The 18,160-nt window shown below is 41.0% G+C and overlaps 1 protein-coding gene across 2 annotated transcripts; it reads right to left on the bottom strand.

Annotated features, from left to right (window-relative positions):
- Window positions 1-250: 250 nt before the first annotated feature.
- GEMIN2 (gem nuclear organelle associated protein 2) lies at window positions 251-16,396 on the bottom strand. Of its 2 annotated transcripts, XM_073349103.1 has the most exons (10): window positions 16,175-16,395; window positions 13,627-13,711; window positions 7,270-7,359; window positions 5,351-5,410; window positions 5,027-5,140; window positions 3,334-3,378; window positions 2,007-2,075; window positions 1,562-1,672; window positions 1,213-1,271; window positions 251-768 (listed from the first exon to the last, which is right to left on the bottom strand). In XM_073349103.1, exons 1-10 carry the CDS (start codon window positions 16,294-16,296, stop codon window positions 729-731), a joined length of 795 nt encoding a protein of 264 aa, XP_073205204.1. In that variant the 5' UTR covers window positions 16,297-16,395; the 3' UTR covers window positions 251-728. The 2 variants fall into 2 exon arrangements, with proteins under 2 accessions (XP_073205204.1, XP_073205205.1); XM_073349104.1 differs by lacking the exon at window positions 7,270-7,359 and having other exon boundaries at window positions 16,175-16,396.
- Between the last annotated feature and the right edge of the window lie 1,764 nt (window positions 16,397-18,160).

Below are 18,160 nucleotides of genomic sequence, written 5' to 3'. Positions count from 1 at the left end.
TTTTCAGATCCTTTGTTTTATCTCATGAATACGGAGCTAATTGTTAAATATATTAGAGTCCCTAACTAATAAGGAATATAGTTTTGTAGTACTATTTACATTCAGTACCTGAATTGAGACCATAAAAAAACCCCTCACTCCATGTATATCTAACATGACCACCAATTCTGAAAAGTACAGTTTATAAATAGCAAAAATAGATGCCAAGAAGCAATTTTTAGAAACATTCTAGCAAGACGCACACACTGAGCAGTTTTGAAAATTTTATTGTAAAGTTTTACAAAACCCTTTAATATCTGACTCTTTATCCTGGTTCAGGAAAGAGCTTTCTCACTGCCTCAAACTTTCATTTGTAAAAAGTTTGGGGCGCAGTCTTGCAAATCTTTATTCACATGAGTAATTCAATTTCAACAAAAGGGCTTACTCTCCAGAAGTAATTTTTCAGGATAAACTACCCTTGGGTGCTTACAACAGCTCAAGTTGCATACTGCTTTAAAGACCACTTGTTTTTGCAGAGAAACAGGTTTATAGAGAGTGGGTAGACACTTCGCTGCTGACCCTTTTCAGGTCATGGATTATTCAGTGAGACCAGCAGTCTTTTGCTCAACACCATTCAAGCTCACTACTAAGAAGGTACATTTTGAGCTGCATTGCACCTGGCTGTTTAACACTGATGCTGGTGTTGGTTTTATAGCGACGCGAGACATTTAAGTATCCCCAATCTGGAATCAGGAGGGCTCATCAGCCAGATCACGTTGATCAAAATACCTATCAGAGAAACGTAATTTGAATATATGGAGAACAAAGTTAGTCTGAGAAAGTGTTAAGACATTGTCTCCCCCCCATTAAGTAATTGACAGTGTATTTGCTGTATATTTTACCACTAGTTTTTATTCCCAGAATGTTTTTGGCTTCATATAAGTAATTTTAGATTTGTTCAAAAGGTTCATCGTTTATCACCTGCTTCAGATGAGTTTTTATTTTACTTTACTTACCTCTCCTTGAGGAAATCAGTATATGCTTAGTTTTCTCCTGGTTTTAAAAGTAAGTCATTTTAACTGAGCAAATGTGTACCACAGTATATAAGGTCTTTACAAAAACATTGTCATAGCCAAAATTCCTTAAAAGCTGATCCTAAAGCCAAGATTTCTGTGCTTGCTGTGTACATAAATTACTCCAAATTCTACTTAATAAAAATGAAGCTTGCAATACCTGCTAACTAAACAGATTAACAAATTCAGAGCAGACACTTTCTCTTCATTCTTGTTCTCCTGCAACAAAGGAATATGAAGTCTTAGGTCATATGTCTAATATTACTTGGCTGCAGAAAAGAACTGCCATTCTTAAGCAATTTGTTGGGTTCCCATAAAAATCCAGTAGTTCATTCTCCATACTTTGCTTTTTCATTCACTTGAGTCTACTATATACATACACACACACTATTAAATCGAATAACTTGGATAAATGCAAACTAAGAATTTTATTTCTCAACAATACTGTCAAGTCATCCCCCACACTACGCTGAATTGTAAGAATTTTCCCATATTAAATTGTTACTTACCTCTAATACTCTGACTTCAGAGCATCGTCTTGCCAATTGCCGAATCAGGGAGTGAGCTTCAGGCAACAAAGGCTTTTCAAGACATGCCAACAAAGCATAAAGCCATCTGCCCTAAGTGGATTTAAATAGAAGTAGTACAGCTTGGTATTTTCCAAATCAATTTTTACCGTAATTAATTAGTAACACACCAACTGTACTGAATGCTAGTAGAGACCATTATCTAGTTCAAGAAAATACATGCATTAATAAATATTGTCATGATAGAGGGGAGATAGGGGAAAAGGTTTCAAAGTTTGTTTTAACACCAAGTGCTCCCTAGGGCATACCTACAGGCAAGGGAGACAAGTTACCATTGCTATGAAAATAAATTTGAGTTTCTTGATATTTGAAATATACAACTCTTCACTGAGTTAGTTTATAGGTAGATAGAATAAATTAAAATTACCAGTTCTGGAGTAAACTCTTTCTCTCCAAACCAGTTTATCAGATATTCCAGGACGCTAGTTACTGTTGCCTTTTAAAAGAGGAAAAGAAAAAAACACCTGAAAAGAAGAATGACTACGTATAATGGTCATTGCACCAATTTTTGATTATAGTTTATAAAGAACTATATCAAAAGCAAACAGAAGCGTGACCTCACTTTTCATAGTGAAATGACACTTGTTTATATATCCACTCTATGGTGCATCTAGACAGGCATTTATTTCAGTCTGAAACTTGATATAAAGGAGAAAGGAAATTTCAGGACAGATGCTGCTGAAATTGAAAAGGACTTGAATATATAGTAAGAAGAGAAATGATGCCCAAAGTGGACCACAATACTTGAAAGTCTTTCTGTACCTCTGATTTTAGTTTTATGGCAGACACAGAAAAAATTCAGACTGTTTAGAGATGACTAACAGGACATAATAGTACGAGGGGTAGTATTAGTATGAGGGGCTTCCACGATGTTCAGAATGCCACAAGATATTCCACATGCTGTTCTCCGGGTGGCTTGCAACATCCGGGATAAAATTCCATCAACTGAGGTGTGGAGGCAGCCTACAGGCAGACACCCTATTACATGGGTTCATGAAGTCTGTTCCAACGTTGGACTTTCTGCTAGGGTGATCAGACAGCAAATGTGAAAAATTGGGATGGGCGTGGGGGGGTTAATAGGAGCCTATATAAGAAAAAGACCAAAAAATCAGTACTGTCCCTATAAAATCGGGACATCTGGTCATCCTACTTTTTGCCCATCAAGGCTTTGCAGCCACACAGGAATGGACCGAATGGTGAACAGTCACTACAGCCGACCGTTTGGTTAAGTGCTGAAGTAGCAGTAGCAGCGGTGCAGTAAGCAATGTGAATAAACATCACATCTGTCCTGTGTTTGTTCTCTCCTCCTCTCTTCAGGAGGAGAAGCATGTGCAGTGGAGTGTATTGTTCTGGTAGGGTTTTTATTATTATTATTTAAGCCACAAGCATGCGAACATGTCCTCAGTACCAGCAACAATAATCAAAAGTAATTCACATGAACAAAAAATATTTCTATTTAAACACTAAGTATCAATGAGAAAAGGGTAGAGGTTTGATGTGTTAGTTTTACCAAGTAAGACTCTAGTGGCAGATTGCGATAATGCCTCAAACAAGTTTTATGGTATAAATTGTTTCCTTTAATACAATGACACTCAATAGATGGGATATCCATGGAATTAATAGGAAAACTATAGAAAAAGTAAATATTTTTGGTGAGAAATATTTTATTCTCATAAGTAGAAACATAGACTTACCTGATTCATTCTGCTAACAATACTTAAAAAAGGGGGAAAACCAATCTGAAAAGAAAAATCATGGTGGAACTGTAATATATGAAGTAAACTTCCCAAGAAATGCCCTTGTATTTTAAGATTTAAATTAGAACAGAGTTTGAACGTGAGGACATAAATCCACTTCATATTTTTCATTGTAATGGGTTTTCAAAGCATACAAAGTTCTAATTTTGAAAATGCCAGTTACAATTAATAATGCGAAGAGCAATAAATACTCCTGGGGGAATTCTGTACCAAAATATTAACAATTCTGTGCACATTATAAAATTCTGCATATTTTGTGAAAACAACACTATATAATCACGCCAATTTCCATTATTTTGGTAATTATTTCAAAATATCTGTCAGTAATTATGTCTGTAACAATACAGACAAAAAATTCTCCCAAGCGCAGAGAGTTAAAGAAACCTCTATGACAACCCAGTTCCTGTTGCTCTTCCCCCTATTCCCCAGAGCCCAGCTGGGGGGCCAGATACCCATAACCTCTTCCCCTCCCAGAGCCCAGCTGCAGGGCACCCCCCAGCCCAGTCACTTGCATGCACCCCCTATCCTCCCAGACCCCAGGGATCCAGAGGGAGAAACAGCATGATGCTGGATCCTGGGCTTGTTTGGAGTTTCCTGCACGCCAAGCCCTTCCTTCAGGACGTGCTGGGAAATGTAGCTGCCAGAAACCCTCCAGCTCCTCCTCCCCCTCCCTTCAGCAGTGTCTTCTATTTGTGAGCTGGGCTCTGCCAGGTCCAGTGCCACGTAGTGGCGGCAGGCAGCTCTGCAGCCCATTTCTGTTCGGGGGGGTAGGGGGGAATTCTGAGCAGAACATTAATTTCTGCACCAATTTTGCATTGTTCAGTGGCACAGAATTCCCCCAGGAGTAAACAAAGCAAACATAAGCAGTAAAAAATAGCTATTAATCTAAATGTTACCAAATACTGGGAGAGGCAACAGATTTTAAAAGGATACAACTTGAATTTCTTTGGACTTCAATTTTTTTAAAAAGTTATTGTTTGGGTCATAGGCTCTTTAAATAGGTCCTGAATTTTTATAAGTGTTTTCTGGCTCTCTGATGTTTACTAAGGGCCTTTCCGGCACATCTAAGAGGAACAACGAACATGCCTGAGTCCACGTCTCCACCTACCTCTCTGTATACACACATGCTCACCCAAACTCCTTCCTCTCTGTACACATCCATGCCTGATGCCTTTGTGGCTTCAGCTTTGCTGCTACCACTACTAGTAAGCCCACTCTTAAAAGGCTTAGGGAATAGCATATATGAGAGTTCTCTGGAGAGTGGTCTGCACAGGAGACAAACTGCAACTGACCATCAACAAAAAATGGAGACTATGCAGAAAATGCTGTTAAACATACAGAATAAAACATTGTCTCTAACATGTTTCAGTTAATAGTAATCCTAAGACTAGCTTATAGTAGTAGATATATTTCCATCTGAAAATTAAGTAAGATCAGATTCTCTGCTTCACCAAGATTCCACTTAACATAGCAGGCAGGTGTGCAGCATGTTCATCAGAGCCTGTTTTGCATTCAGATTGGATCTGCACTGAGCCCAACACATCAGGACAATTTCTGGAAGCTGCTAACGAGACATAACTGCCAAGAACCAAGAAGGAGCTTGAGTACTCTTATTAAAAGTGATACCTACCTTTATGTAATCAATTCCTAGGTTTTCATTACCAGACACTGCAATAGCTGTTTCCGAATATAACTTTTCACCCAGACAAAACAGTTTCCAGCCTTCTTCATCCTCAGATTTTGGCTGAAAAAGGTAAATAAGAGTGGGCTACTTTTCATATGATGTTATGATTTGTATTTTCATTACATAAATTATATATTTTCAAATAATATATAACTCTGGTAATCCTGATTTGCAGTTAAACACAATTACTAGTGCACCACCATTATCAGCATAACACAATTTAACAGTAAAATAAAGAGGTTCACAAAATTCGTTATAAAATTCACTCACCATTGTAACATTGCTGTCCAAATGTTGTGCCTTCCAATGATTTCTGTGTTTGTTCAAACTCTGTAGGATTAAAATAATTAAGCTTGATTATGGTTCATAATGTAATGATTTTATTCTAGCCAAAATAGCTTTTCATCTCCAAATTGCTTTAATTGGGCCTTCATAACCATAAAAAAAACAATTCAATACCATTATAATGGTTATTTCTTTTAGAAAAAGTAGATTGCATGTTGCTGTAAAAATATGGTAAATAACTGATCAAATTATTCATGTATTTCTTTTAATATAACAACGTGTTGCAAGTTGTAAGACAGAATTTACTATTTTATAACCTGTAAAGAGAGATGAAATATGAAAAAAATGTGTTGCTTGGTTAGTCTACTCCTTAAAATGTTACTTTAAATGCTTCTTCATTTATATAGCTTTGACAATCTCTAGAACCATAATTTTAGCACTATTAATCCTTTAAAATGTTTACTTAAGGTAAGCAATCTTAAGAAAAACAGTTTTCAATTCTTGAAACACTGCCCTTGCTTCTGTTTTGAGATGTATGTTTAAATGGGGAGCTTTCACCTTCATAAGCCAGCTTTCTCCTTCTTCTGGATCTGGCAGAGTTAGCATGTGTTTGATAATCTTGCCCTAGAAATAAGCCTCAACAAGTACTGCAGTATCCTAAATGAGAGGAAAACTGGCTGAAAGGAACCAAAACCTTGTTTCAACACGAACGCTAAAAGAGATTAGATGTATTCAGATTCTCAGTCCAGTATGGGTCAAGGACCTTCATACCATAAAAATACCTTTTTGAAAGGAGATATGTAGAGTTTGTCCAAAACCAAAATGGCCTGCTTTGACAGTATTCTGGAGATTGAAGTTTAAACCTTTGGAATTCAAGGTATGTTTTCCAACCAGTGACGGTTATTGCAGCAAAGTTTTTGTTGTTTTTTAAGCAGGCACCATGAGACCAGAAATCTGTGCTAAAAATCAGAAGAGCTGACAGATTTTATACAAACATAATGTTAGCACAGAGGGCTAGCCTTCTGATTCTTCTTCACTGCTACTCTTGCATGTTTTCATGGATACTAACACCAATGCTTTTCCTTCCCCTCCACGCTAATTCTGTCAGAGGTAAAAGAGGTCGGCATTTAACATGTTGCAATAGGAATGCTATATGTTTTAAGTCACTTAAGATCTTAGAGTATTAAAACTTCGTGGTAAAAGTCCAGTTTACTATTTGTTTACCTTTTGCAATTTACTCAGCTTGATTGGGGGTGGGAAGGGGGAGAGGCTATTCAGTTTCCCTTTCTAGTTCTCATACAATGGGGCAACTTGCAAGCACTGTATGGAAAATTTAAGATACAGCCATCAGATCTGTGCAGATGGACCTTTCTACCTAGATGGAATCCTACTGAACTCAATGGGTTCCTGTATGGGTGCAAGGTACTGTCCATGAGCCCCATTACTGGACTGGGACCCAAATGTTTTTATTTCGATCTTAGTAGTTCATTAAAACATTCCTATTAATACTACATTTTGAAATATTTTTTGTTAGCTACAAAAAACCCCTAAGCTTTGTCCTCAACTACTTGACAGAGACTCTTTTAATACACAGATATCATCATTTACAAGACTGTTCTCAGCCAGCTAAATGTATGATTGCCTGTTTTCTCCAAGAATCTCTTTGGTGCTGGAGTGTCATGATAAATTAGGTTTACCAAAAAACCCAAACAAAAAAAAACAAAACAAGTTTTCCAAAGACAGAGCAGTCATCTACTTTATTAACTATTTTCTACCATAAAATGTTACGTCCTATATCTTTCCCCAGAATACAGTAAAGTTCACCCTTCCACCCCAAAAAACACCACCACACTAGATGCCATCATATCCACACTGCACTAGTTTGTGAACACTCTGTTCTTTACCTGACGAACTGCTGAAAAGTGAGACACTTGCTGCTGCTGCCATTTGAGAGTTGGAGAATATCCCTCAGGGGCAGGATGGCATCCTGTGAGCTAAGAAAGCATAGGTAGGATTTTTTTTATAACAAGTAATCAACAAACAGAACCCTAAACTAATTAAGTCTAAAACTAAGAATTTCCACTTAAAGTACATGTGAAACTAGGAAGACAAGAGATAATTCTACTTTGAGAAAGAAAACAAAACCAGCCCCAATTCTCACATTTTACAAAAGAAATGTCATGTTTTGACTGGTGATATGCTGAAGATATCCAAATGACAGATGTACCCCACTCTCTTACTATTAATGGGGAAGTATTGTTTTCTCATAATGATAGGGGAAATTCTCTAAAATAGAACAAATGGTCATTATTTTTCTTTTTCTGAGTGTAGATTTAAATAGTTTATTTTGCACAAAGTACAAATGCAAGTTTTACAGAAATCTCAATCAGATATATTGACTGTCTTACTTCATATCACGAGCAAGTGGATAGCCTGATTTGTACAGAATAAAAGACTGATCTATAAAAATACATTGTTTTAGGGCCCTAAACAGATCTACCACTTCAATTAAGATGGGGCAACTGCCAGCCATATAAGACATCAGTGCAGAATCAGAAGAATTACCGTTCCAGATCTCCACATTAAACCCCATGAATTGGTAATAAAAATCTAGGAGGTAGAGATAAAATTTTTTAAATGCTTGTAGTTAAGTGCCTTTTAGAGGAAGGGATAATGAAAAACCTCTAATGACTTCTTGCAGGTGGGATGCTGAAAATTTAGCAAGAACATAGGATATATCTCTAGATTAAAAGTGAACCCCAAAACTCACACTAATCCACTACTTTTACAGTTCAGTATTGAGCCAAGTCCCTATTTTATTGCATTGAACAAGCTCTGAATGATTAACTGGAAGAGACACACAAGCAGGAAATTCCACTATTATTTCTACAAGATACAATGAGTTAAAGAAAAATTAATCTGAACTGTAATGTATATTAAAAAAATTTAATTAAAATAGTTTCAAGTACCACATTTTGCCTGACCACATCCCAATTTGATTTTACAAACACTTAGGCTTGGTCTGCACTACAAAGTTAGGTCCACGCAAAACAGCTTATGTTGACCAAGTTTGTGCATATGTCTATGCTTAAATTGGTCTCCCTCCGATGTAAGTGCCTCATTATGCTGACACACTAATACCATCTCTCCAAGCGGCGCAGAGCCACAGTCCATGTACTTAGGTCAACACAGGGCAAGTGTAGACACTGCATTACTATAGCAATCCTAACTGTCGTCCAGCAGCTGTCCTATAATGCCCCACACTGATCACTCTGGTCACCACTGTGAACTTCACTTCCCAGGGGTCACATAAACCAGAAACCCCTCCTCCCATTTAAAGCCCTGAAAATTTTTGAAATTCCATTTCCTGATTGCCTGATACAGTGTTCACACCTAGCAGCTTTCCATTGTTGAGTGCAATTGCCCAGCGGACCACGCTGGCTATATACTCCAGATGCACTCCTGCCTGGAGCAGACAGGAGATATTGGATCTCCTGGGCCTGTGCGGAGAAGAGTATGTGCAGGCCCAGTTTCAAACCAGCTGTAAAAATGTCGATATCTACCAGCACATTGCTCAGGGGATGCAAGAGAAGGGACCAGCAGCAGTGCCGCACAAAAGCCAGGAAGCTGTGGCAGGCATACCAGAATGCCAGGAAGACCAACAATCGATCTGATGCCAAGCCGCAGACCTGTCCCCTTTACAAAGAAATGCAGGCCATACCTGGCAGAGATACCCCTCCCGACGCCAGCACAGTGGATACCTCTGAGAAGCCAAAGACATAAACCCCTGGTGTGAACAGTGAGGAGGAAGAAGAGTTGGTGGTGGAGGATGAGGAAGAGTATGGGACAGGTAACCAGGGGATCCAGCTGCCCAGCAAGCCAGGACCTGTTTCTGACTCCACTGCAGTCCAGCCAATCAAGCACAGGTGAGTCTGATGCAGGGGAAGGAACCCTGGGTAAGCGTTTAGATAAATTTTCAATTACAGGGATGGCACTCCCAAAGTGCCAAAAGAGGTGTTCTGCTTTTTCATTCATTTACTCACGATAGAAGAGATGTAGAATGGCTATCCGTTTTTCATTCCACTCTAAAGTGGGGGGGGGGAGGGGGGAGAAGAGAAGGAGAATATGATCATGTGGAGCAGTTTATGTATGTGCACAGGGATGTTCCTTGAATCCTCCTGAGAGATCTGTATGAAATTTTCATGGAGGTACTCTGCAATCCTCTGCCAAAAGTTTCTAGAGAGGGCTGCCTCATTCCTCTGCCATAGGACACTATTCCACAACACTCAGCAACAACTTCAGCAGGCACCATTGCAATACACAGGCTAGTATCATAAAGGCCCAGACAGCTTCAGGACACCAGCAGCAACTGTCCCCTCTCTCTACCTTTGTTACCCTCAGGAGTGAGATATCAACTAAAATCACCCCAGTGGGCCACTCTCACCATGGCTGGTGCTGTGACTGACACTGTCCACAAGCAATCCCAAGCAGAAGTGAGAACGCAGTGCTTAAAACTTTAGGAAAGCAAGGAGAGTGAGTTCAGCATCCAGGTCCGCTTTCTTAGTGAATATGCTGACAATGTTACCCCATGTGTTTTGTCTTAAAACAACTGCCATTACAGCCTTCAGGATCTCCCCCTGCACACCTGCAGAATGCCTGAACCAGATGAGGAGAAAGAGGACTCGGGATGACATGTTCAATGGGATCCTGCAAGCCAGAGCTGCATTGTATCATGAGCACAAGGCATGGAGGATGAATACTATGGACATCCCACAGAAGGAAAGAGTGGAGAGGGGAAAGGCCCAAGAGTTCCAGCAGGAAAAAGGAGAGAGAGATGCATTAGGACATAATACGGATTTTCAGGCAGGAAACACAGATGTTGCAGGCTCTGGTGGACCTGCAGGTTCAACTATCCTGAGCTCACCTCCCTCTACAATCCATTGAGAGCTCAGTATCAGGAACATCCTATATCCCCCACATAACATTCCATGTGTCATCATTCCCCATACCACTCCACCCCAAGGGACATTAAAGACAATCACAGTTTCTCATACACTGACTTGTAAAAAAGCCATGGTTGGTGTATGTGTAGCTGAGATCAATATGAACATTTTTTCCCCTTCATAATAAATTAAGAGATCAGAACTTATGTTTTTATTGTATTTGTTTTAAATTGCACAAGTTGTTTTTTTTAAACTACTTTTGTTACAGAATAAAATTATATTATTTGGAAAATAATTCATTTTTATTAGTTCACAACATATGCTGCCAAGTGCTCAGCAGTTCTGAAAGCAACCAATTACCTGTTACTGCATGACGACACACAAATCATAGGCTCATTCACAAACAAAATTAACAGGTGAAATGACAATGTTATATTCCTACACGTAATTGCCACAAAAGAGCAGAACCTGGACAACACCACACACTACTCTGGCTCGCTGTTAAACTGGTCTTTGAAAGTCTCCTTGAGCTGTATACCTCCTTGTTAAGCTCTTCTAATACCCCTTGCATCTGGCTGTTCAAATTCAGCAGACATCTGCTCCACTTCCACCCTTGTGGAAACTTTTCTCCCTTTGCTTCACATATATTATGCAGGGCACAGCAAGGAGCTATAACCATTGGGATATTTTTCTCACTGAGGTCCAACCTTGTGAGTAAACAACGCCAATGACCCTTCAAATGACCAAACGCACATTCAACTGTCATTTGGCACTTGCTGAGCCAGTAGCTGAATCATTCCTTGCTGCTGTCGATGTGGCCGGTGTACGGCTTCATGAGTTGGGGGAGTAAAAGGAAGATTGGGTCACCCAAGATCACTATTGGCATTTCAACATTCCCACTGGTAATCGACTGGTCGGGAAAGGAAGTCCCTCCTTGTAGCTTCCTGAATAGTCCTGTGCTCTTACAGACGCGAGTGCCATGTACCTTCCCTGACCAGTCCACACTGATGTTGGTGAAGAACCCCTGGTGATCCACCAATGCTTGCTTAACCATAGAAAAGTAGCCCTTTCCGCAGATATTCTCAGTGGCAAGGTGGTCTGGAGCCAAAATAGGGATATGCATGCCATCTAGCACTCCACCACAATTGGGAACCCCATTGCTGCAAATCCATCCACTGTGTCCTGCACATTGCCAGGAGTCACAGTCCTGCTTAGCAGAAGGCGATGAATGGCTCTGCATGCTTGCATGAGAACGGCCCCCGCTGTGGATTTCCCAAATCCAAATTGATTCCAGACTGACCGGTAGCAATCTGGCGTTGCAAGTTTCCACAGTTCCACTCACTTCTCCCTGTCAGTGCTGTTCTCATTTTGGTGTCCCTGGGCTGAAGGGCTGGGGCGAGCTCAGTGCACAAATCCAGGAATGTGGCTTTGTGAATCTGAAAGTTATGCAGCCAGTTTGTCACCCCAAACTTGCAACATGATGCAACCCACCAGATCAGTGCTGGTTTCTTGGGCCCAGAAGTGGCAATCCACCATCTGGAGCTGCTCTGTGAATGCCACCAACAACCGTGAATCTGTCCTCCAAGGAACCATCATGGTCCCCACTCATTCGGTTCTTCTTGAGGCTCTGCAAATACTCCAGATAGTGTGCGCTCTGTGCTTGCAACGTTCATGACAATAGTGCAGAGCTGTGCAAGCTCCATGGTTCTGTCAGAGATAGCAGACAGCGAGGAGAGCCATGTGGGTTTGTGGAATTTTGAAAAAGAGGTGCAAAAGTTATGGATACATATAACATTATGGGATGGAAACAGTAGCAAACTGGAAAGTTGACCCCATGCTCCCAGCTACCCCTGCATGACTCATTTCAGCCCCATCATGCACTGCCAAAGCTTCCCAAAAGACAGTGAACATGAGAGTGGCGAGTTGCACAGTGGGATACCTATACATTGTGCACAGCACTCTGCATTGATACAAGCACTCCTGATGAGTATGTTTCTCACCGAACCAAGGAGCCAAGTATGCAGGCGCACAAGCGACATACTAACTTTGGCAGCTGTACGCCAACGTAACTTGAGTAAACATAAGTTTGTAGTGTAGACATGCCCTTAAACAAAAATATTTATCTCCCCTGTTGTGTGATCAATAGAAACAAAAGGGAAACCTGTCAAAGCAAATAAACTAAGATGACACACTTTCTCCTCTACCATCTCTTAAAGATCGTAGTCTGATCTGCCTCAGTTCTCCATCTACAAAATGGGGATAATATCTCACTGGGGTGTTACGAAGATAAAAATCTATTAATGATTGTGACGTGGTCAAATAATAAGGTGAGTAAGTCTATATAAGCATCTAAATAGATTTTAGTAATATTAGATTTTAAAAATCATTTATGTTAGATTATTAAATAGATGGTGTCCCCTCTAGAAAGTAAAACAAAATACTATCATTCTAAGGGCCTGATCTAACTCCTATCATCAAAGTTAACTGAAGGATTAGTAACTTCATTGGGAGGTAGTCAATTTTATGGCTTATCATAAGAAGAGAATACAATATCTTTCTATATGTACTTGAAAACCCCCCCTTCAAATATTCTCTCCTTTCTTGATAGAGTGAAAGAGGAAAGTGTCCCAGGTTGTTCAACTGGGAATCATGAAGTAAAACTGAGCAAATGAAAATTTTATGCCAATCTCAAGAAATGTTTTCCAACCGTGAAATATCAGAATAGAGTTTCCAAAAGAGAAATTGTAGAAGCTCCATTATTTGAACCATTTCAAAGGGGACAGGGCAAAGCCCTAGGACACATACAGTAGGGAATAATCCTGTTTGGCTGACCAGAATGGATGGACTAGGGTGATTTAAAAAAAAATCTGAGAAACTAGCAACAGTAAAAGAATAAGAACATACTCTGTATTGATATCCTTGTATCTTTCCACTGTAGGAAAGTTTTATGACAAACTTAGTTATAAATCTTTAAATACAAAATTCTTTCAGTTGCTTCTGCAGTGAGAAAATATGATCAATTATTTTTGCTGTAGATACAAGACAATATTTTGTGTGAATGTTATAAGTTAGATTAGTTGAGTTTTAATGAGACTTCAGTTATCCAGTAATTCACAATCTGAATCTGCAAGACTAGATTCCATTTACTTCTGCAAATTACTTAAAATTCAGGTACTCTACGACATGTTTGATGCTTATACCATGCATCCAAAAATTTTAGTATGAAACCAAAAGCTTTTATTCTCATTTAACTGTCTAGTCTGTTTTTCTAAAAAAATATTTTAAAAATATATACACAAATATATACACAATACTTACTGAAATATTCACTGTCTGCTTCTTTCTCAACTTTCTGGGGTCTATCTGTGCCACAACAACATCTGGGCATCGTGCTGCTTCAATCCTTCAAACAGAAATAAAAGGCTATGTTTTAAATCCCTCAGCTGCGTCCCTTAGAACCAGAAACGGTCACAGGTTTGGGTTTGCATGAGGAGGTACCTGATCAAATACAAAATACTTGCACAATTCTTAAGTTATGAATTAGAATCTATTAAAGAAAAAAAAGTTAAAAAATATTTCTTACAGAAGGGTATGGGTTGAGAGTTTTAAAAAGATTAATGAGTTTACAATATAAGCTATGAATGGTAGATAAGTGCCCCCATGTGAGCCAGTCTGTGGCACAGCCAGGAACAGAATTCAGGACTTGTGATTTCTCGTTCTGTGCTTCAGCCACAAGACATCTTTCCATCATAAATATCAGTAAAGATCATTGCTATTAACAGCTGTAGCTAGTAAAATACCATTGTATTCCTTCTGTGAAAAACAGACTACAGTCAAGAGTAAGAACTTTCTCCTATTATTTGATTATGCCATAATCTGCCTGTCAAAAACATGTGATGATGGATCAGAGAGTGCAGTGGAATTTTAGAAAGTGTTAAAGAATATGCTTGCTGTCTGAAATGAGAAACTTATGAATATCAAAACCTGAACAACCTAGAGCGACAGAGTCAGGTAATTTTAGGCTTACATTTTTAGTATTGTTAAAAATAGCCTTGTTATGAATATTGACATTAATTTAAATTCTCAGTAAGTTATGTAATTAAGTAACATTTGCACCTTGAACACTGTGTTACCTTGTAAGATTTACAAAGTTTAATTAACAATAGTATTATTCAGACATCAAACTTTGTAATTACTTGTATGATCTTGTATTATTTAAATGTAATTGTAATTACTTGTATTATGGTAGCACCTAGAGGAACCAAATGAATTCATAGCACCTTTTGTGATGGGTGCTTTCCAAACACATAAGAGATAGTTCATGTTCCAGAGAGTTTATAGTTGAAGGCCCCAATCTTGCAACCATGTACAGCATAAACAGGGCAGTTTGTCTCTGCACTTAGAAATTGCTGGACCAGGACCTAAGAGACAAGACAGCTAAAGGGTTTGGTAAATGGGTTAGGTATAGAGTCAGGGACAGGACCTGGATCTCTTAATTTCCAGTGCAGTGCCTAAACAACACTTATTTCTTAAGAGTATTGTTGGAGACCCCAGGGTATGGCCACTAGTTCAGTTGAGGGGATGGGAGGCCATAAGGGTCGAGGAAGTCTCCCTGCTGAAGTCCTAAGGGCTTCTTCTCAACCCCCCTTAATAGAATTCAGGCCTGGCTGGTTTGAGTAAGCTCTTTTGCTCTTAAAACAATGTTGCAGCCGCATATAATGCTCATAGTGTAAGGTTTGCTGATGCCAAGTTAAAATAGTAGGAGATAGTTACAAGGCCAAACAGAATGTGCTGGTTGTTTAAGTTGCTAGGAATGCTTGTTAGAGGTTGCAGGAAATAAACATTGTTGTAACCCATATAAGGAAGGCAGAGTATTTGTGTAAAGTTTTGATTGGCTAATGTGTAGTGCAGTAGCATTGAGGAATATAAAAGTGTGTGTAATGACCTGCTCTGATGTGCAGGATTTGAGATTCTATTCTCCCTGTACCTTGTTTGCAGCTGCAAATAAACTTTTCTGCTTCTCTACCCCCTTGTGATTATTGAGTGAAACACACCGGGTAATGAACCTCTGCTGTTGTTTTGCCTCTGGGCACTGGGTGCCCCGCAACAGCATGCTTAGGGAGGTTGTGAAATCTCCACCATTAGAGATGTTTAAGAGCAGGTTAGACAAACACCCGTCAGGAATGGTCTAGAGATAATATAGTCCTGCCACGAGCGCAGGGAACTGAACTTCATTAGATGACCTCTGGAGGTCCCTTCCAGTCCTATGATTCTGCACTGCACTGCACACCTGGGCTCAGACTCAGGGTGAACTTAGTGAACTCACAGGACCCAGGTTCTCGGACCCAGTGGTCCGAGCGTGAGTCCTGCTGTGATTCAGGTCCAAGCCCTGTCATTTTACAGCGTGGATACAGCTCAACCCTGGATCTCCAGAGGTCTGACCTGAGGCTGCACCCAGGCCCAGCAAATACAAGCCCAGGTTCAGACCGCAGCGCGGAGTCGCGGACCCACAAGCGGAAGCTTGGAAACAGGGGCCGGCAGAGGGGAGACCCGGGTTGACAATGCAATGTAGGGGGTGGGGCGGCCCCCACGCAGGCTGAGCACTGGGTCCAAGGGGGGCTGGAACCAGCCCCGCATCTCGGGTCAGGGCACAACTCCCTGCCCCCCGGCCACAGACGGGAGGGGGGGGGAGGCGCCCAACGCCCCCCCCAACGGGCTCCCAGGCCAGGCGTGCTCTGGAGAGGCGACCCGGCAGCCGCCGCCCCTCACCAAGGGGAAGCGAGGCCCGGCCCAGCCCCCGCTCGGCTCCCCCACGGGGCCAGAAGGCAGCGGCGCAGCCCCCCCAACCAACCCCTCCCCCACTTACTGGACCCGCTTTAAATACTCCGAGGGCGTCCGCGGGGGCATGGTGGGGTCGAAATCCTCCGCGAGGTCACAGTCCCCTACAGGCAGGAGCCGGGGCATCAGCTCCTCCACCGCGGACTCCATCACCGCGCCACGGCCGCTGCCACCGGGCGGGGGGAGAGAATCGTAGGGCGCAGGCGCATTGAGCGACGCCGCTTACTCCAGGGACCGCCTCGGCTGCGGGTCGAGGACACAGCGCGTGCGCACTGCGTGACCTGCCGTACTGGGGAGACCGCCCCTTCCGACGCCTGCCAGAGATCGGTGCAAGCGGCGCAGCGCGCTGCCTTTCCCAGGGCTCAGTGGAGGTTGGGACGCCCTCTAGTGGTGCGGCCAAGCTCCCGATCTCATCTCCTTTTACCGCGTCCCGATGGGACCACCGGTCTGGGAGCTTCTACCCCACTGGTCTGGATTGAAGCCTTCCTGGACCCATTGCCTTTTGAGCCTGCAAACACCATCCCATTGCACCGTGTGGTTCTTGTTCCAGGCAGTATAAGACACACTGTCTCCTATTGTAATAATAATTGTGCACAGGACCATCTGCTGCCAATACAGACAGTATATAATTTAGTACTGTAAACAAAACACTACAGGGTGTATTCCCTTTTAAATAACACTATGCCTTATTTTCCATACAGTTCCATACCCTCGTGTGACAAAAGGAGGGCATTGTTATGCAATAGGTGCCCAACAAACCACTGCCATGTTGGAATGTGACCTGCCAAAATAACATTGCAATGTGACCATTGTTATGCACAAACTCAGAAACACTGAAACCTTAGCACAAGCTTGGTATGTAGCTCTCAGCTAGGAAACAGAATGGGAGTAATATTGTGCACAGACAGACAGGTCTACAGAGAACTGCCATGTACTAAGTTTATAATTCAGGGGCACACTTGCCCACTTCTTTACTGACCACAGGTCATCTCTTGACATAATTTCTGGACCCAGAAACACACTAAGCCACCTTTGCCACTGCACTTCAACCTAGAACCAGGTGTACCACAGCTTTCCCTTCATTTTAACAGCCCTGAATCAGACACCTTTTCACACTTTAGTGCACTTGTGTACAGATCTACAGAATGGGTTTGCTGTCACTATGGCCACAAATTAATGGCAGAATGAAATGTAACAGTTGGCCAAGAGATTTATGTCTCATCATTGCCTTTTGGGGGCTGTTGTATCACAGTGGAATGATGGATTGGGATTGAAGATAGAGAGGAGGAAGTTTCTACACGATCCCTATGAGAAAACCTCTTGAAGGGCTAACCTTTGGCTTAACACACAGAAATACCAAGCAATCCTGTATATACCAAGCACACTTGTGCCCAAATAGTTCTCTGATGTTAATCCACAAATTATAAAGCAATTAAATCTCCAAAATGCCATTGAATCTATTTAGCTCTTTAATAACCATTTTAAAGGACCAAAGCCAGCGTTCTAACCTAAATTTCAGCATTAGCAAGTGTTTCTTTCAGCGCCAGTGCTTAAGATTCAATCTTTCTCCATTTAAGTCAATGGAAGTTTTGCCATTAGTAAATTATTTCTTAATTTCAAAATTTGTCTCATCTGGCAGCTCCCCTTGCTTTCTGTAAAAACAGAAGAAAAGATCAGTGTAATTAGGATGTTGACGGAACTGGACTTTTATATACAGGGATCCATTGCTTGTCTTTTGCCCCATGTCTCAGAGAAATAAACTAACCTTCTTTGGTAAATCTTAAGACCAGCTCTTTTATTTCAGGCTGACGCCTCCATCAAGTGAGTACACATTTCAGCCAAAAGATGACACATACACACACACAAGTCATCTTAAATGAAGGCAAAGGGACATTTAAAACACAAACAACAATGTACATTATAGAGAACATAAAACTTTCTCAATTCTCTGTGTCAAATGAGAATAATGATACTTCCCTTCTCTGTAAAACAATTTGAGATCTATGGATAAAAA

Source organism: Lepidochelys kempii, chromosome 6, assembly GCF_965140285.1.
Source record: "Lepidochelys kempii isolate rLepKem1 chromosome 6, rLepKem1.hap1, whole genome shotgun sequence".
Classification (NCBI taxonomy): Eukaryota; Metazoa; Chordata; order Testudines; family Cheloniidae; genus Lepidochelys; species Lepidochelys kempii.
Note: the sequence above shows the minus strand (reverse complement) of the source record. Positions and strands in the feature narration are given on the sequence as shown.